The following is a 21187-nucleotide window of genomic DNA, read 5'->3' on the forward strand; positions in this document are numbered from 1 at the left end:
TGGCATGGCATAAGAACACCCTTCGACGGGATCGTCAGATGTACCCTCATCGGTTGGCAAAAAGGAAAAGATGTTTCCTGTCGAGGGTGGCTCAGCACTCTTCAGCATTTCTGCGAAAGAGCGCTTTGATCGTTCCTTGAGGGAACGCTTTATTTTTTCCTCGCGCTGTTTGTACGCGGGACACGCCGAAAGGTCATGCCGAGTTCCCTCGCAGTAAAGACACTTTTCAGTATCCTCACTGCAAGCGGTCTCAGCATGATTGCCTCCGCACTTGCTGCAGCGTGCCTTGTTGCAGCAGTAGGTGGCTGTATGACCTAACTGCTTGCAGTTTTGGCAATGCATGACCCGCGGTACGAGCAGGCGTACAGGCAGACGAACCCTGTCCAAAGAGATGTAGTTCGGCAGTGCGGATCCGGCGAATGTTACACGGAAGGAATCCGAAGGGAAGAATTTCTACTTCCCTTCTTCGATGGATACTGAATGCAATTGCTTGACATCCAGTATTTTTACATCTTGAATCAGGGGGTTCTTGAAGCAGCCAACCCCGTGACGCAAAATGTCATCGACCGTGAGGCTTCCTTCGGTAACCACACCGTCGATCTCCACGTCCTTGGCAGGGATGTACACGCGGTACTCTCTCGTGAAGAGCTCGTAGCTAGCAATTGCGTTTGCTTGCTTCAAGCTACTCACAACAACTCGCAGTTTGTTCGGTCTAACCTTTGTAATTTCGGTTACGTCCGAAAACTGTTTTGCCAGGTCCTTGCCGATTTGAATTATATTTAGAGGCTTCTTTATGGGCCTGAAGTAAACTACGAACGGACCTTTCGAAGCATCTGGGTAAGCTTTCACCCGTGTTGCCGGTACCCTTGGTACGGGGCTAGGTAGCGGGGAAGGTAGAGGGGAATTGATGGGGGGGATCTCAATCTCTTCCCCAGTTGTTTCAACACCCAGGAATAGTTGCACCTGCATGTCGTCCATTTTGCGGGAGCGTTACGCTCTACCGCACACAAACGATAAATATTCGAATGTGGGGGGGGGGGGGGGGTCAAGTAGTTGCTATTAAATTTTAAAAACAATTTCTCAAACTACAATGGATCAAAATGAAAAAAAGGCAGTAATACTAATACCAATAACAATAGTAATAATAATAATAATAATAATAATAATAGTAATAATAATAATAATAATAATAATAATAATAATAATAATAATAATAATAATAATAATAATAATAATAATAATAATACTAATAATAATAATAGTAATAATAATTATAATAATAACAATAATAATAATACTATTAATAATAATGATAAAAATTCTAAAGTGAATACTTCACCGAACGTCTAAGTCACGACCTCACGGCTGATAGTAGGATAAATCGAGCGTCTCCGCAGAACAAACAATGACGATCCAGCTTCGTGTTGTGACACAGTGGCCGTATCCTACACGCGACCTTGTAGATGCCACTTGTAGTTGACTTCCACTCGCTCGATCGTATGGTGGTCCGTGCTGCTAGCGGGGTAACAGCGGTGCGGGAGAATTATTCTTGCTGATATATCAGCTGCGTATCGGATCACTGGCGGGGTAGCCTGCCCCTACCAGTGTGCAGAAGATGTTTCTGCCGATAAACTACCGGCTATTGTTATCGCGCAGCACAAGAACTAATCGACAAAAAAACACCCGTACGATAACTCGTGTATTGTTATTTTGCAAACTCAAACGGAGATGAACAATTTGCGTCTAATCGAGACGAAAGCAAAACAACGAATGTATAATTGTATTTATTTGTATGAAAAGATGAGAGGGTTTTTATGCCTGTTTGAGGAGGAATAACTATACTTATTCTACTCAAACAGGCTTTTCCCTACTCCAAAAGAATTTTCGGCCCCGCTATGCTTTTTGCGATTGGGCCTTCTACTATTATTGATATCAAGAATTAAAAAAAAATAATTTAAATAACAAAGCAAGTTAATATAAATTTTCTGGCTATTAAAATATATAAGTCCCTCTTATAATAAAACTGGCCAGAAAAACGGCCCACTTCCCTTCTCCAGGAAATTATAAGTGACGATATTTGGCAGAAGGAACAAAACTCTGTAAAGTAGAGCAGTAAAAGTGAAAAAGGAAGAATAAAATCATATCACACACCAGCATGAATAAAATAATAATAAGCATGCCACTTTTTAACAGCGGTATTGTTAATAATAAAAGTGCGGGTAAAGCAGACACCCGGGTATATCTCACAATAGATCAACAATTCTGAGCGCGGTGAGAAAGTTCGTGCAGAAAAAGTGTGAAACCCTCTAAGTAAATTTCTGTTGAAAAAAAAAAAGAATGATTTTGTATTATTCGAAAAAGTGTGAATACCAATTATGTACAAGTTTCTTTCACACTGGTAAGTAGATATCTGGAGAATATAACTGTATTTGACACAATATTGCGTTTATATTGCGTGTATTCCCTCAATTTGCAATGCTGCAATTCTATTTTTCATTAGAACGAACCAAGATCATAAATGGCGCGAACCACGATAAACATGGCACGAACCAGGATCAAAATTGCGCTTGCATTGAAACTTATACAATTAATATTTACTAGACATCAGGTGTTTTTAAAGTCAATAAATTTATTCGTGTACAGTTGCTCTTTCTATTCAATCTAAATTTTAGTTAAAGTTTTGCAATTTTAGAAAAATCTTGCATTCATTCCTAGGGTGCCATGGAAAACAGTGCGACAGGTGCGAACCACGATCAATAACCCTATAACAAAGGTAAAACCAAATTCTTAAAAAAATCACCCTTTATCACGAAAGGCCTCGGGTTCTTAGATCCTGGCGAATTCGTGTGGGGTTCAGTTCAGTGGGGTCCAAAATCGAGGCCTACGACGTGTTCTTGCCGTTTTGTTGAATGTGGGTGGAAAGGAATGAGACTAGACTTGGGCATGGATGGATTTCAGGGAAATGTATATAAGGGACATGTGGGGTAGGTCGCGACTCGCCAAGACATCACGAACAGGAACAGCTGGTCCTCTACCCTCGGCCCGGAGGGAAGCTATTATTTAGACCTGGCGGCACGGTGTACAGGGCATGACCAAACAACGTGCTCTATGTCGTGGTAACCTTCACCACAGGCACAGATACCACTTTCCCCGAGCCCAATAAGACGGAGATGCGCATCAAATCTATATTATATATATTATATTATATATTGGACATAAGCCGAGACATCACGCAAATTAAATCTTGACCTACATCCAACCCCTCGAATCACGGATTCGTCGATACCTCGGGTATAATGAAATGTAACCATCTTCCCAGTTCCCCTCTGGTCCAAGAATTTTGCCAACTGATGATCGTATTCCGACGTACAAATGCGAAAAATTCACCATAAGCAATTGGTCTTTCATAAATTTCACCGTTTGATGCGCCCACCTTAGCTAAAGAGCCCGCTTTCTCATTGCCGGGATCGAGCAGTGAGAAGGGACCCAGACTAAGGTAATCTGGAATGATTTTTCGGATAAAGCACTCAAATGTTCCCGTATTTTCCCCAGGAAACACGGAGAGTGCTTAACATCTTTCATCGATCGGAGAGCCTCAATGGAACTGAGACTATCCGTAAAGACGAAATAATGGTCCGTGGGCATTTTTTCGATGATCCCTAGGGTGAACTGAATTGCAGCTAATTCTGCGACATAAACAGAAGCAGGATTATCGAGCTTATGAGAGACGGTTAAATTATTATTGAAGATACCGAAGCCAGTGGACCCATCGAGAAGTAATCCGTCAGTGTAGAACATATTGTCGCAGTTGATGTTTCAATATTTATTGGAAAAAAATTTGGGGATCTGCTGCACGCGTAAATGATCCGGGATTCCACGGGTTCGTCTATCATGGATGTATCGAAAAACACAGTAGAATCAGAAGTATTCAATAAGTTGACGCGATTTGAAATATTCGAAGAGGGATTGATATTTTGGGACATGTGATTGAAATACAATGTCATAAAACCAGGGTGGCCACTCAAAACCCAAAATTGAATTTCCGGTTTTCTCCCGGTTTTTCCCGGTTCGTTCAAATATTTTTCCCGATCAATTGTACTTCTGATTTCTGTAGTTTTTTACAAGTTAAGGATTAAACCGCGTGACTTTCGATTTGAATCCCGATATGTTCAAAGTCATTTCTCAAACGTGTTCAGCCTTATTGAAATCAAAAATCAAATAGCAAAAATTCGAAAAATGTGACGGATTTATCTTTTTCGAGAGGAGACCTTGTCTACGAGTATTTTTTAAGTTTGTAGGAACCATTCTTACCTCAACCATATAAGAATCAATATATAAAAAAAATATGTTACACATTTCTTAAAAAACAAACTTAATTTTAATCAGGCCAATCAGATTTTCAAAACACTTCAAACACATTACTTCAGCAACGCAAGCACCTCGTCATCCATCAGTGCTGTCTCTCTCTGGGTGTCCGCGAGAGGTTTTGCCTTTTTGGCTTCTATCGGCCTTTTTTCCGGGCTTCTTCGTCTTGATCAGACTGCTCCTTCTTTTTTGCCTTCATCAGTTCAACATATCGGCTATGTGAAGTGCGAGCGTAAAGGATCAACGACTAGCAAAGCAATGCCTTGGTGCTACATTCCGATTCGGAACTCGACCTTCTGTCTGTTATACACAAACTTCGCAGCATACTGTTTAGTGTACAGCTTAATTGCGGGGCTAGCTCTACGATCCTACTGTCACTAATAGTCTTTCCCGAGCCGAGACTCGAACCTACGACGACTGGCTTGTGACACCAGCGTCGTACCTCGTAAACCAAGCGCTGTGCTACAAGGCTTTCCTTTCCTGATTCACGGATAGGCAGTCCAACGTGGCATTGCCATGTAATAGAATCAAAATCTTCTTGATAATCACAGAGGCGTCGCGTGGCTCATTTCGTAACATGTGCACTGTCATTTGTTTAGGCCCTTTTTCCTTGAGTTAGAGAAGAAAATCAAACTGAAGTGTTTCAAGCTTTGAATTGAAGAGTTTCGCTAGCATGCTTAGTTGTTTTTTTTTTTTATATATTTTATTATATTTCGATAATTGCATATGTTTGGGTATTAGGGAGCAGAGTACCTGTGCAGTGCACATATTGCTGCCTGAACAGGCTATCAGATCTCTCCACAAAGTATCAAGGCGCTTCTCGCTACGGCGGTTAGCAATGTCTTTATCGAATGCATAAGGTTTGCACTCGAAAAAATTAACCATTTTTATCCGTGGGCAATTTTTTTGTTCGTGGGAAAAAATTGATGAAAAACTGGGTATAACTGGTTTGGAGTGTATTATTTACATGTGCAAAATTTCATAACAATCGGTTCAGTGGTTATTGAGATGTCATTGAAACAAGAAGAAAATCTCCGTTATGGAAAATCCGAAATCCGAGTTGCAAGATGGACAACTGGGAATCACCCACTGTGTTTAGGGTGAAAAAACCATTTAAGGAGTCACAAACGACCGAGCGGCGGACTGTAAGTGGAAGAAAATCTAAGACAGCTGACCCTTTGAAGGCCCGGAAGATGTTCCGTTCCGTATTCCGAACCTTCCGATTTGCGGCGTGGCTCTAAAGGCAAAATGTTCCGCCTGGTTCGTTCAGCTTCGTGTATTCAAGGTCCGGAAGGCACCGAACTGGCGTGATCAACAAAACACGGCGGCCAAATCCCGCGCAAGGAAGCTGTATCGAGAGTGGTTCACGAAACCGATGTGTTTGGTTATGGATAACGAAACCTACATCAAGGTAGACGCGAAACAGATATTGGGGCTGAAGTCCTACGTTGCCACATCACGGTTTGATGTTCCAAGAGACATTAGGAAGAAGAAAGTGGACAAATCTGCCATAAAATACTTGCTCTGGCGGTAACCTGAGTAAACGGTACATCACAACGGGTACCATCAACAGTGAAATTTACCGCACCGAGTGCCTCCAGAAGCGTCTGTTGCCCTCGTGCGGCACAACGGAGGCGAGACATTATTTTGGCCGGTCCTGCCATCCTTCCATTACGCGCGATCGACGTTGGATTGATATAGAGAACATAACGTATTTTGTGTACCAAAAACCGCCAACCAAATTCACCAGAGATTCGTCCGGTGAAAATATTTTTGGCCATAATGAAGGCCAAAGTTCGAAAATCATCCGAGGTGATTAAGAACGAGTTTGAGTTGAAGAAAGAATGGATAAAAGTGATTGAAAAGTCGGTTCCACTGTTGCGCAAAATGTTAAGAGGGGTTTTAAGGTAAACGTGTGGGCTTGAAGGCAGGAAATTGAACTAAATAAATATGCCAAAACACAATTCATATGTATCAGTTCAGTTCTCTGAAAGTTTCAAGAAAATCCGACTTAAAATAAACTTTTGGCGGATACTTGTGTGGTGCGTTTTTTTTTTCGAGTACAGGTCTTACTCAACAATTGTGCTTGTGAGTATTCTTGGCGATATTTAGTGGAATTCCCGTTTTTTTCCGGTTTTTCCCGGTTCCAAACAATTCCCGGTTTTTGTTACCCGGTTTCCCGGTTGGGTGGCCACCCTGTAAAACGGGTTTGAGAATTAAGTTCGATTAACCTTTCCAAACTTTCAATCACAGGACGGTTCAAGACCTTACATTTGATAAGAATACGAGAAGACAGGCTCCAGGAGCGGTTTTTCAATGGTAGAACTCCAGCTAAGGCCTCCAAACTCATTGTATGGGTCGACTGCATGCAACCATCGCCTTAGGTTGCAGACGCAGACAACGATATTGTATTCGCTTCAATTTGATCAAATGTGTGTTTGCTGCGGAGCGGAAGCAGAAACACCCGTATTCAATTACAGACAATATCGTTGTTTGGAAAAGCCTTATAAGGTCTCCTGGGTGGGCTCCCCACCATGATCCGGTTAATGTACGAAGAAAATGCCTAACACCTAACCTAACATGGCAACCCCAGGTGCCTTTAGAGCCGAGCCATACACTAAGATACTTATGCACCAAAACCTGAGAGATCGTTTTACCCATTAATTGTGATTGGAGCTGAGCGGGTTTACACTTCCTAGAAAAAACTACTATCTCAGTCTTCTCCGGAGAGAATTCGATACCTAGCTGTAGAGCCCAAGCAGACAAATTGTCCAAGGTATCTTGGACGCTGTCGTCGGCAAGTTGTCTTATCGTGCATGAATTTGCCAGACATTGGCTTAAACATGAGCCCTGGGGAAGACCCATGTAGCTAATACAGGGTGGCCAGCAGCTTTCCAATTTCAAATTCCCGGTTTTTTTCCCGGTTTTCCCGGTTAGAAATTGATGTTTTTCTCGGTTATAAAACGCATAAATATTTAAGTTCAACCTCGTTTATTCTTTGACAAAATAAATTTGTGAGAGAATTTTGTTTTTAATATCATTATTTCCTTTCAAAACTTGAAAAAGGGCTAACTACTTCGGCCAACACCTACTTGCTGTTGATTTTTTGACTTTTCATGACTGAGGAATGCAACTCGGCCCATTGTGTAAATCCTAGAAGAGGTATTATCTGGTATTATCTTGTGTCTAGTAGAAAGGGCACACTTGGGGCTTTTCGAAACATGTAACGTGCAGAAAATGTCATTTTCTAAAAATTTCCATTATTTCATTCAGTTTAAATCAAGATATAATTTAGAATCAATTTGTGCTTCATGTTTCAGAATATTTCCACATAAATTTTTAATTTATTCAGAACCGTTCTTTGGAACAATTTTCTGTCATATTAGACCTACGTAAATTATTTACTGGTTTAATCGAATTGGTTAACTAAAGCGATACTTGTAACTTTCTGCACTTTCTAGTAGAGATTTGCGGCGTTTTGTAGAGCTGGTTTCTGCTTTTTCAAACCTTCAATATATATATTTTCACAAATTTAGAATTTAATTCAAAATTGTTTTAGCTGCTGTTGAGCTTCGGAAACGACAAATCTATGAAATCATTTTCTATTATCTCAAGCCTTGAGAAATTTCATCCATTGTTTTCAAGCTTTGTTTCTGAATTTGGCCTTATTCAAAGTGCTTATTTAAAAATCAAATATGAAAATTCATTTTCCACTTATTCTAAATTGAATTTTAAAGATGATTGTGGATTTTTTTAAATTCAATTTGGAATCTTTTCTATGGTTTCTTTTCCTGATTTCTTTTCCTGATTTCTCGTCAGACTGAAATTTAGCATTTTTTAGCTAAATTCCCTATTTCTGACATCATTTTCTCTTTTAAAACTCAATTTTAAATTGAATTGTCTTCAAAAATTTTTTATTGAATTGACTTAAATTTTTTTTTAATATTTTCATAGTCATTTTTAGTGAATGAGAAAAAACATTCTAGTTATTTTTCAGAGTTTTTAAAATAATTAGAGCACATTTTTTGACCCGGAATCGAAATAGTTTTTCGCCTCGTCCGAATCTGCAATGATAGCCATTTCTGGCAATTTTAAATCTGTTCAAGAAAAAGTTTTTGCATTTTTCAACCTAATTATTACCCATTTTCTGGTGTTCACACACTTTCAGTTTTGAAATTGATTTTAAATTGATGTTTTTAATTTTCTTCAGGCTTCAATACAATTTTATTGCTCCTTAGAAACAATTTTTGCCTTTTTGAGCTTAATAATGTGTGGTGCTTATTCTTTACGCTGGCAACACAGTCAGTAACGGTAGTATCGCTTTGACCACCATTCCCACCTCGCTCGAGTGTTATAGAGCACTTTAACCGTTTCGGCGTTTTCGCGGCATTTCGTAGGGCATTGTACAATTGGATACCAAGTGAGAAGCAAGTCTACGGTGAGTGTTCTACAAGCGGAGAGGTAAGCTTCAAATAATTATCGGATGCGTGTTGGGTGATTCGTTGGGAAACGAGGTTTTCACATTGGCGATCCTGCCAGAATGCTATTAATGGGAACCGAAGAACAAATCATCAATTTTATTAACAGCCCATCAATCACCCACCACGCATGCCAAATTTAAGATGAAAAGGGAAGTGTAGAATTTGCGAAAAACAAAATGGCCAATACTTGATTGTGTGTGATTCGCTTGTTTGACTATGGCTGCAAAATAGACTCTTCGGAAATGAACTGGACTCGATTTTAGGATTTGGCAGTATGTGATATTTTTTTTATTTTTTTTATTTTTAAAAGTTTTAATTACCGAGTGCGATTTGGAATAACCGCAAATGATTGTTCTGAGAACGGAATGGAACGACCGAATGTGTTTGGATAGGTGGTCGATCGGGACGTCCGCGGTCACTTGGCTACATAGCGGATCGTGGTGACCGCGTTTGTTCAGTTTGATGGCGGCCTGGGACTACCGCTTCTACCTTGGTTTGGCAGCGGATCGGGATGACCGCATTGATTTGGTTTGGCAGCGGATCGAGACGACCGCGTTTCTTTGACTTGGTAGCGGATCGAGACGACCGCATTGATTTGGTTTGGCAGCGGATCGGGACGACCGCAGTAATTCTGGTTGGCAGCGGATCGAGACGACCGCGTTTCTTTGATTTGGTAGCGGATCGAGACGACCGCATTGATTTTGATTTGGAGGCGGATCGAGACGACCGCATTGATTTGGTTTGGCAGCGGATCGGGACGACCGCAGTAATTCTGGTTGGCAGCGGATCGAGACGACCGCGTTTCCCTAATTCGGTAGCGGGTCGAGACGACCGCATTGATTTTGATTTGGAAGCGGATTGAGACGACCGCATTGATTTGGTTCGACAGCGAATCGTGACGACCGCGTTTATTTGGTTTTATAGCCGCTCAAAACGACCGCGCTCGTTCCCTGGTAGCGGGTCCAAACGACCGCATTGAATTGGTGGGAACCAAAATTTTAATTTGTTTCATAACATCACGATATTGTATTACCAATTGAATTGGCTAACCAGTTCATAGTAGAAGAGTAATCCATACCTACTAAACATTACAGGTTCTTCAGATATAACAGTTCTCCAGATATAACAGTATACGTTAGTAACCGCAAGATGTCGATTAGTGGTAAATACGTGCGTGCTCCAGTATCAGACAGCGAATCGGAAAAGTCAGATAAATACACCCATCACTATTCGAGTAATGAATTAGTTGATCATGAAAGCCTAGGAGCTGCTGATGTCAACGAACATGACTCAAAGTCTTCGCAGTCAGGAGATTCCACCGATGAAGAGAAATCAGATGACATAGGACGCATGACAGGGGCGAAGGATGAAAACCGAACTTTCCATGATCGTATGGAACAAATGGAAAAGAAATTGGAGCAATTAGTTGACGCATTGAATCAACCCCGTAATAGATGTGAAACTACACGTGACAATGAAGACCATAGTTGGAATACCGTTGGTGGCATGGATAGTTCAGCGTCGAGCACAGGTATCGTACGTTGGGAAACCATCCAACCTTTTCCTAATGACGTTCCGGCAAATCGAATGTGGGAGCAGTGGAAACGGTTTATAGATCGATTCGAGATTGCCACGTCTCTCTCTGGCATCACTGATCCTGCAAAGCGTTCTCAAACATTATTCCTGTCCATGGGGGAGAAGTTGCAAGGCATAATTAGAGCTGCTAGACTTCGCCCTAGCCTCTGTGAGCCATCTTGCTATACAACGTTTGTGAGAAACATCGAAGAATACCTGCGTTCGATGGTGGACGTTACAGCCGAACACGAGATGTTCTCCAATCTTAAGCAAGGAGCTGATGAACCAACGATGGTTTTTCACGCATGATTGATGGAGAAGGTTTCCCTCTGTGGATATAGCAGTGTTGACGAAGATCGGTTCATTCGAACGCAGTTATTGAAAGGAATGCGTAATACGGATTTAGCCAAAACGGCAAGAACGCTTGGATACGAAACCACATTCATCGTTCAGTGTGCGACACGCGAGGAAGCATTTGCAACGGAAGCGCCACACGCGGAATCATCTCAGGCATTTGTGGTGTCCCAAGATCGTCAACAATCTTTCGCAAACCGCGCACCTTGGAAACGGCGATTTGGACCTTATGGCAACGATGGACCGAAGCCGAAACAGCAGCGAAATGGAAAGTAGGTACCGCGGAATTGGACGTCGCTCTCGATGCTCAAAATGTGACCGCATTTTTCACAAATTCGGGTCCTGCCCAGCGATTAACAGTTCTTGTAATGCATGTGGTGAACGAGGTCGTTTCGCTGCGGTGTGCCGCAGGAAAAATGCAAATAGCATCCAACCAAAACCAAGTACTCAGGGCAAGCGAGATGTTCAGGATCCAAATACGTCTGACAGGGTGGACGAGAACGTAGACAATAAGGTAAACAACGAGTAGCTTCTGCGTATGCTCGCTTATAACCGCGCTTGTTTTATAACCGTCCTTTCCTCCTTCCAAATCGTCCTTCTTCACTGAATACAAACTTATTCCTGGAAATAAAAATAAAAAATTAAACTCCAAAATCACCTTACCTCTTCTGTTGTCTTGTTTCAGCATATAAACAGAATTTCCCTTGGTGAAGCACTGATCGATTGTCGATTAGGAGGATCCTGCCAAGCTCGTTTCCTAATTGACTCTAAGGCATACGTTAATATAATTGGCGGCGATGACTGGCATTGCTTGCAACGCGATTTTCACTCTGGCATGACAAAATTAGAGCTGTTCGAACCAAAGAGTGTCGACCTGCTATCGTATGCCTCTGATAAACCCATTAATGTAAGTTGTGGTTTCAGAGCAGAAATCCAGGTCGTCGGATGCAACAAACCGTCTCTTGTTGCGGAGTTCTTGGTGGTCTGTGATGGTCTATAGATATGGAAAATAAAGGAATAATAGAACGCATAACAACAGCTCCAAATTGGATAAGCGGTATGTCTGCAGTTGCGAAGGGTAAGGGTGATTTTCGCCTAGTCGTCAACATGCGTGCACCCAACCGAGCAATCAAGCGCGAATACTATCGCTTGCCGACGCTGGAGGAAATGAAAATCAAGCTTCATGGTGCAAAGTTTTCCTCTAAGCTTGATTTAACAAACGCGTATTACCATTTAGAGCTACACGAGGACTCAAGAGACCTGACTACATTCCTAACCGAAAGCGGTATGTTTAGGTTCACTCGCCTAATGTTTGGCGTAAATTGTGCGCCAGAAATTTTTCAGCGCGAAATGTCGAGAATCCTTGGAGGGGTGAAAAACGTTATTGTCTATATAGATGATATACTCATTTTTGCAGAAAGTAGGGTTGTCGATATTAAAAATAAAATATCGATATTCGTTTTATCGATATTAAAAGCGGCACCGATATTGAAATCGATATTACGTGTCGATATCGATATTTTATCGATATTTTCCTTCATATATTTTTTGTTTGGATTTTAGTTAGGCCTGAAACAAGCTGAACGCCGACGTGAGCGATCGGGCGAGATTCTTGCCGAAGGTTGATAAACAGCCGTGAGTAGAGTTGTTCATTAACCTACGGCGAGAATCTCACCCGATCGGTCGCGTTGGTGTTCAGCATGTTTCATGCCTTAAACAGGTATTAGACGAAGCAAATATTTGCTATTTTTTAATACAGATTTTATTTTGTGCAAATGAAAATCGTACCAAAAATAGCAAATATTTTCGTCGTCTAATACCTGCTCTGCCGCTCATAGCAAGTACGTCCCATTTGCGTTTTGGTGCTGACGAGAAAACAGCAATTGAAAATCGTAACGCTTTGGGTGAAATTTGGCACTCAAATGCTCTTTCAATCAAGACCATCAACAGAATTTAGTACTGCAATGACAATCTAACACTTTTACATCATAAAACTTGTATAAACACCGAAATTTGACTAAAATTTGTTGAAAATCATAAGCTGGGACTCACATGCGATTACTTTTAGGGTACGTAGGCAGAATGATAGCAAGTCAGTCCCATAGCCAGCTACGACCGGTGATGAAAAACCAACTACTGCAAATCGATGGCGGTGCTATAGCTTACGTTTGGAATGAATCTATCGCTGGTCAATTCATAAATGACCTTCTCTCGTGCCTTATTAAACAAGTTTTTTGTGAGAAGCATAACATAATGTACCAACTGCGCCGCTCAGAATAAAATTAGATTTTGTTTTTACATTTGATACTACTGATAAATTCGAAATCAGTGTAAGTAACTTATTCTAAATTTTCCTGAGAGCGGTCACACGTTCGTGACGGCGGACAGCTTCGGCGTAGCAGTGGAAGCAAATATGAAAGAACAAATACAGCTTAGGAAAATGTTTGCTCCGTTAAGAAACAGTTAAGTAGCGTACCGAAGTATTTGATATGACTAACAAATTCTTCAAAACGAAATTCACGACAATAATGTTACAATTCTGGCCCACGTCTCTACATAAAATACGGATAAAATACGAAAAGTAGTATTTACTCAAGTATTTACTCAAGAATGCTTTAACTAACAATACAGTGACACACCTGAAGCGTTCAACAACCAACAGCTGAAAGAAGCTACTGGTGGAAACTTTGTCTTGAAGAAAACATTGTACTATCAGCTAGAGCCACACGATGTAGAAAGTGTAAAATTCAATCAAACCTCCTATCGAATATCGCTTGGTACATCCAATTCTAAACCTGAAGACCATAAGTTGTGGTATATACGAGGGTAAATATCACATTTTTCATAATCATTATTGGCTGTGGGGTTAAATTGCGAAGATTTTTGCAATGGGACCGATTTGCGATCACTTTTGCTATGGGACAAACCGACTTGCTATTTTTTTCATAGTTCCTCAGAACGAAGTATTCAAAAATATTTGTTCTATCGAAAGTAGACATAAAAAGGAATTGATTCCATAAATAAACTCAAACTTGACATAAATGCAATTGGGACGGACTTGCCATGAGCGGCAGTGCTTTAGTATTGCATATTCCGGCGAAGTGTTTGCTATTTCATCTCGTCCGTTAGGACAGCGGGCCGATTGCTGATCGCTTTACGCAAGGTGCATTTTCCAATCAGATTAAACCGACGTTTCGTGAGCCGCGTCTCCTAATCCTCACTGATCCATTGACTAAGCAGCCAGTTACTGAAGCATCCTACCTGAACATTCATGTTATCGCTTATGTAACACCGATTCTTTACTGAAATTCATCGATCCTGCCATCCCAATGTAACACCAAGGCATCGCATTTGATCGGTTTAATGTGGTGGTTATTACCCCGAGAAGTTCCACACCCAAATTTCTGGAAATTCGCTCTATACATGCTGTCAATAAAAAAAGAAATATGGCAACCATATTTCTGTCGAACTGCTTACATTTTCCATCTAGCACTTATTGACTCTAATACCAACAATTCTGGTACCTACTTTTTAGTTGGTTTGCCCTAAAATAGCTGAAATAGAGTAAACGTCCTTTAATTTCTATCGACCTATTTTCGAATAAATATATTTATCATTGGAAAACCAAGCCTTAACCAGGGTGGCCACCCAACCGAGAAAACCGGGAAAAAACCTGGAATTGTTTGGAACCGGGAAAAAACCGGGAATTTCACTGAATATTACAAGCCGGGGTGAGATTGTCAGCTATCTCATGGCGATCACTAAAATTCCTTGAATAAGTTTTCTCGAAAACGACCAAGAAAGACTGGTCTTCTGACCCGGAAGAGATGGCTGACAGGTTACGGGCTGGATGGCACAATCTCACCCCGGCTGCCAGTATATTCAACTCATTTCTCACAGTGCTTATATCAGTTTTGTTATTTCTCTTGGAAACTAACTTGACCACGGTAAGCTCCCCGGAAGTAGCAGTCAAACGGCTCGAATTTGCCTAGAGCAAATGGTTCACGAAGATAATCTCGCGGGAACTGTAGTTGACAGATTTCGCCAAGAATACTCACAACTGTTGGGTATGCATTCGACGGAGACATTGCTGACTTCCTACCGCCGTAGTGAAAAACGCCTTCATACTTTCTGTAGAGATCTGATAGCTGATTTAGGCAAGAAACGTCCTAACTTGACCGTGTTTATTAAGGAGATTTTGATCCAGTGAATGGTTTACGATGCAGTACAGGATGCCGGTGGTGAAGACGAAATTGATAGCACCAAGTCGTTAATCTATTACGCTCGCTTTTCACATAGCCGATATATTGAATTGTTGAAGACAAAGAAGAAGGAGAATTCAGATCAAGATGAAGAAGCCAGAAAGAAGAATGCCACGGCCCGTGCTCTTGAAGCTAATGTGTAATTCTTTTATATATTGAATCTTCGGTGGTTGAGGTAAAAACGGTTCCTACAAACTTAATTTGGCCTAGGAGTCCCCGGTAATGAGTATTATATGCGTTGTTTATAAGTTTCAAAAATTCTACGCCCCTGCGAGCGGCCTTCCGGCAGTTAACCGGAACATTCGCCATGGTGGTCGAAAACCTGCGTGCAGGCATGTTTTCAAGCTTTTTCTGTGTTTTTTATTAATTCCTCCTCCGTTTTCGCGACAAGATTGTTGGAATAGATCTTGCGCTTCAAGTTTGGCCAGAAATTCTCCATCTCCTCCAAAGATCGCTTCGAGTAGTGGGCCGACGCCAAATCTGGCCAGAACACCGTGTCTTCGCCCTTATGGTATTTCTTGATAAACGACGCAACTTCTGGCAGGCACTTCGTACTGGAAATTTCCTCGTTCACGGCCAGCCCGGAGCAAAAGAAGAGCAACTTTGACATCCCTTTCTCGCTGATTGTCAGCCACAGCCGCACCTTCTTGGGGAACTTGGTCTGTGAAATATACTTCACCTCGGTGCTCACTTTCTTCGTAGGGGAGGTAAAATACAAAGTGCCCTACTAATCGTTGTCATCTAGGGTTAGATAGGTCTCGTCGTCAATCACCACTGTCACATCGCGATTTGCCAGGGAAATCGACTTGACCATCTTAAACCTCTGTCGCTGCGTCATTGCCTGCAGCTCCGAGACTAGAACCAGTGGACGGGATTGCTGCTTCCTGACATGTATGCCCATGTTTTCCAACAACTTTTTCACTGTTTTACCGCATGCACCAACCTCCCGACCAAGTGCACGCAGTGATTTAGCCACTTTTCCCTCGGTCTTCCTCTTCAGCATCCTTTGAAGCTTCTTGCCGTTCAGGGTCGTTGGCCGTCCAGAACTGGGCTTTCTTCCGATCGTTGTCCAATTGTGTCAAGATATTGTAGATGCCGGAACGGCATACCAGGCGTCTACAAAGTGCCGCACGATGTCCGTTTTTGACGTGGCGGGATACCATTTTTTTTTACCGCAAACGTTATCCTCTTGAAAAAGATGACGTCCGTCACATTTTTCGAATTTCTGCAACAATATTTCTGGATTATAATAAGCCTGAATACGCTTAAAAAGTGACTGTATTAGAATGTAATTCGATAATGGGATGTAAATCGACAGTCACGCATTTTTAACCCTCAACTGTATGAAAAAATGCAGAATTCTGAAGTACAAATAACCGGGAAAAATATTTGAACGAACCGGGAAAAACCGGGAAAAAACCGGGAATTTAATTTCGAGTTTTGGGTGTCACCCTGCTTAACGTTTGTTTTCAGTATAATGTGCACTTTCAATGAATATCTTATATTGTGTGTAAGCATTTTAAATTTAATTTTGATGCCATGATGAATTTATGATCGGTAGGCAAAATTTTGCCGGTAGCACTCCCCTGATGGCAACCGAGAATATCGGACAGCAATATCGAGTCGCAATATCGAAATATCGATAATATCAAATGCGCCAATATCGGTCAAAAATATTGATATTGTGACGAGCAAATATCGATAATATCAAATATCGATAAAATATCAACAACCCTAGCAGAAAGCTTGAAAGAGCTGCGTAAAACCACCGCTGAGGTGTTGAAGATTTTGAGAGCTAATAACTTAACTCTGAATGCGGGAAAATGCGAGTTCGATAAAGAACGGCTCAAATTTCTCGGTCATGAGCTCGATAAAAATGGATTCAATCCCGAATAAGCCAAAATAAGAGACATTCGCAAATTCAGACAACCCTCCACTGTTTCAGAGCTCAGGAGTTTTCTGGGTTTGGCTTCCTTTGGGAGTCCTCATATCAAAGGATTTGCGGAAATTGCCAACCCATTATGGGCAATTGTCGGTTCTGGTGGTTGGGTATGGGGCATCGAGCAAGTAGAAGCCTTCGAAAAATTAAAAGAGAACATCGCAAAATGCACCATTACGCAAGGTTTTTTTTCAGAAAACGACAACACGATTTTGTATACAGACGCTTCTCCACACGCCTTAGGTGCCGTCTCGGTTTAGGATGATAACAAAAACCCCCCGCGTGTAATTAGCTTTGCTTCTAAATCGTTGACTTCGGCTGAAAGGAGATATCCTCAGCATTAACGCGAAGCCTTGGGCGCAGTTTGGGCAGTGGAACACTTCGCATATTTTTTACTTGGGAGACCTTTCACACTGCGGACTGATGCGCAAGGATTTACATTCATACTCAATAGATCACGCGAAGACTCCAAGCGCGCTTTGACCGCGCTGATGGTTGGGCACTCAGACTGAGTCCATATAATTTCAACGTAGAATATGTACGAGGACGGGAAAATATCGCAGATCCATCGTCTAGATTATACAATGGCAACGATGGTCCGTTCGAAGAAAATGCCAGCCCATGGGAAATCGCCTCACTGGAAGCAAATCACATAAATTTTCTCACTGAAGACGAAATTCGAAGAGAAACGAATTCAGATCAACAACTGTTGGATGTAACGGAAGCTGTTGAATCGGGAATATGGCCGGGAACCCTTAAATCCTTTGAAGCTGTTCGTTTAAATTTAGACGTTCGAGAAGGTCTCCTTTCAAAGACTGGTTGCGTGGTGATTCCGGAAAGTCTGCGCGAGAAAACGCTTGCCATTGCACATAGAGGTCATCCATCAACTGCAAAAATTAAAAACATTTTGAGAGAGCGCGTGTGGTGGCCAGGAATGAACAAAGACGCGGAATCCTGGGTGGAATCTTGCATCATTTGTGCGACGAACGGAAAGCCGGAGAAACCTACTCCGATGGAGCGTGTCTTCGCTCCCAAAACCGTTTGGGACACAATTGCCGTAGACTTTAACAAACCGTATCAGAAATTCGGGGGTATCTCTATTTTAGTTATAGTCGATTATCGTTCGAGGTACATAATAGCTAAACCCGTTAAGTCCACCAGCTATGAGAGCACTAAGAGAGTTTTGGAGACAGTATTCGAAAAAGAGGGTTTTCCAGGTACAATTAAATCGGATAACGGACCACCCTTCAAAAGCGAGGAGTATAAAACATATTGCACCGAGCGCGGCATCAACGTTGTCTTTTCGACACCACTATTCCCTCAGCAGAATGGACTAGCAGAAAGCTGTATGAAATTGATTAATAAAGCTATGATAGCAGCAGCTACTAGTGGCTCCAATTATATTGAAGAGCTTAATGCAGCAATCAATTCATATAATGCAGCAGCACATTCCGTGACAAAAACGTAGAATAAAACGTGGATTGCCGTTATGTCGCGGAGAGGCCGTCTTAAATCAAGACTTTATAACTAGTAGAGATCGTAAACACAAAATTAAATCGAAGGAAAGAGAAGACATAAGACGTGGAGCTCGCAAGTGTTTGGTTAAACCAGGAGATACAGTTGTCGTAGAGCGACACATTCGCACGAAAGCAGAATCAAGATTTGATCCCTGTAGGTGGACGGTAACCAAAGAAAAAAATCACAGGTGGGTTGTGTGCAAAGCCACGACCGCGAGGTTGAAGTAGAATACTTTTACACAGCTCTACTTACGGCTGCACATTAACCTACGGCCGGGCGAAACGGTTCACGCCGCTTTTCGAGTTTAGCCTGGCAGAGGCCTAATAAGCACGGCCAACACAATAGAAAGGTGTTTTCAAATTGAAAATTAGACACGGCTTTACTGGAGTAAGTGTTGGCAAATGCATCTACTGCTAATACCGCCGCAATCGTACGAAAGCGCTTCGTTTTATGTGGGGAATAATATCAACAACGAAAAATGACGCGCGTCTAAGCACACCCGAACTGTTTCGCCATGCCGCTTCCATTTACTTCCTTATAACATCCGCCTCATGGAAGTACCGGCTGCACCTACCGCTGAGGCTGTTACCATACTGCTACTGGTACCCAAAGCTATTAAATTTTCAAATTAAGTGTTTTATTTGTTCTCAAAAGAACAATTGTTCAATTCCATATTGGATATAATGCAATCGCAGCTCTGTAATATTACCGACAGTAATATTCTTCTGAACAAAATGATCCAACTTTTCCATCAGAGGAAGTGCCGGCTGATGTACGGCAAAAATCTCGCCCGATCGCTCGCGTTGGCGTTCGTTCTCAGGCAGAGGCCTGAGACGTGGTGACCAACCACAGGGCAAGTGATTTGTTTAATTTGAAGGCAGCCACAGGCGCAACCCGCTGATATATTCTGTTACCGCTGAGTGCTGATATCTGCTGCTGCTGCTGCTGTCAACGTTGTGGACGGTCCATTTAGCTCACCTTCCGACTAATGAATGTAGCTAGTTTTCCCAGAAACACTCTTTTATAGCCGAAGGGTGCTACGAAAAAGGCCACGCCCTATCAGTTCAGTTGTTCCATTCCCTAATGTTCTTCAGACAAATTATTCCACAATTCGCGTTTGATTTTTGTATCCAGCGAATAAACACCGATGGTGCTCTCACACACGCAACGGTTTTAACCCGTATCTTATTGCGGTTTGTAACCCTGTAGTACACTCTTTGTCTAATGGTCAAATATTTGACCTTCTGACATAATGGTCAAATTTATTTGACATCATTGTTGTTGTTTGCCCCATGTTAAAATCGGAGAGTGACAAATAATTATCTTTGACCAAATTTTTATCTGTCAAAAAGAGACAAATATTTGACGCCCGGTCAAAGGGTGTACTACAGGCTTAACATCAAGCGATTTCGTTTGCTCGTTGTTGCGTGTTGCATCATGTTGCAACTTGGCAGCTGGGAGACGACGAAATTCAGTTTATGCTGATTGATTGAATCGACTTCATATTAGCTCTGCATAGTCGAATTAACTACTTTTGTGAATGCGTTCTAACAGGGCAGTTTATTATTCAATGTCGGTTATGCTGATCGCAGCCTTTGCGCTGCCCCTACAGTGGGGGGTTTACTAAATAAAGTTAAAATTAGACAACTACAACAGAATTTGATTGCATCCCGCACAGAATTTCTGCTTGTGTTGATGCCAGAAAATTATTAACCTTCAATTATTTTTTTATTTGCCTTGAGAAAAGCATGTTGCGGTTCAAAATCGGTTGCTAATTACAACCTTTGAGCTGCCCTAACATTGAGGGAATTAAGATACACGGACAACATGCACTGTGGAAGCTATTTCACATTCAGTAAGTTAGACGGGTGCGACAAATTTAAATTGCTAGGATGCAACACAGAATGCTTGTTTTCTGGCGACATACGCTGAGAAAAACCGCGCTGCTCCTGAGACGTGGTGACCAACCACAGGGCTAGTGCTGCTGCTAAGGAGGGACGACTGCTGTTGTCGCTGTCTAGAACTATTATGAGCGGCTCCGGATTTTTTTTTTGGATTCAATATTCTTTATTTTTCTTACGGTATTTTCACTATACATTTGTTTTTTGAACATTGTGAGAGATTCAATGCTATCAACTTTTCAACTCTGATGTTTTTAATGTACTATAAGTGTTACTACTTTTTCCTTTTCTACGTACATGATTTACATTTTAATGCTCGGCATTAGAGTTTAAATTATTAAATAAATATACCTAGCTACTTATAAATAAAGCTCACGAATGAGCACAGCACTAGAGTTAAGTGCATTGTTTTTAGTGTTTTCAGCGTGTGCAGAGATTATGTTTTCGGTCATATCGATACTAGCTATTTGATGCACTTCTGATGTTCGGGTTCCGAAGGGCACGTTCAAGATCATTTTCAGGAACTTGTTCTGGATCCGTTGAGCGGCTCCGGCTGAAACAGGCTCTTATATAGGCCAAATAGCATGTTTTCAATTGCAAGGTATATGATCCTGTCGACCGTGCTTGGGAAGCAAGCATATAACGACCAATCAGAGGTCGAATTTTTTGTTTTGACAAGGCTTGACTATTTTCAACAGTACAATAGTGTGAATAATAAAATTACAATTATCTTATTTTGGGAAGAATCGTAGAAGATTTTCCAATCTATTGCTGCAAGAACGAAGGAAATCC

At 41.5% G+C, this 21187-nt stretch overlaps 1 protein-coding gene across 1 annotated transcript; it reads left to right on the forward strand.

Annotated features, from left to right (window-relative positions):
* The first annotated feature begins 11834 nt into the window (after positions 1-11834).
* Positions 11835-18444, forward strand: LOC129717173 (uncharacterized protein K02A2.6-like). The gene is made up of 2 exons (XM_055667019.1): positions 11835-12060; positions 17510-18444. The coding sequence occupies exons 1-2, from the start codon at positions 11835-11837 to the stop codon at positions 18442-18444; spliced, it is 1161 nt and encodes a 386-aa protein (XP_055522994.1).
* The last annotated feature ends 2743 nt before the right edge of the window (positions 18445-21187 follow it).

The sequence above is a fragment of the Wyeomyia smithii genome, chromosome 1, assembly GCF_029784165.1.
Source record: "Wyeomyia smithii strain HCP4-BCI-WySm-NY-G18 chromosome 1, ASM2978416v1, whole genome shotgun sequence".
NCBI lineage: Eukaryota > Metazoa > Arthropoda > Insecta > Diptera > Culicidae > Wyeomyia > Wyeomyia smithii.

Coding starts and splice junctions, on each gene's coding strand:
- LOC129717173 (XM_055667019.1), top strand. CDS start 11,835: ATGTCTGCAGTTGCGAAGGGTAAGGGTGATTTTCGCCTAGTCGTCAAC. Junction 12,061..17,509: donor TACATTCCTAACCGAAAGCG/GTATGTTTAGGT, acceptor ATTTCAACGTAG/AATATGTACGAGGACGGGAA.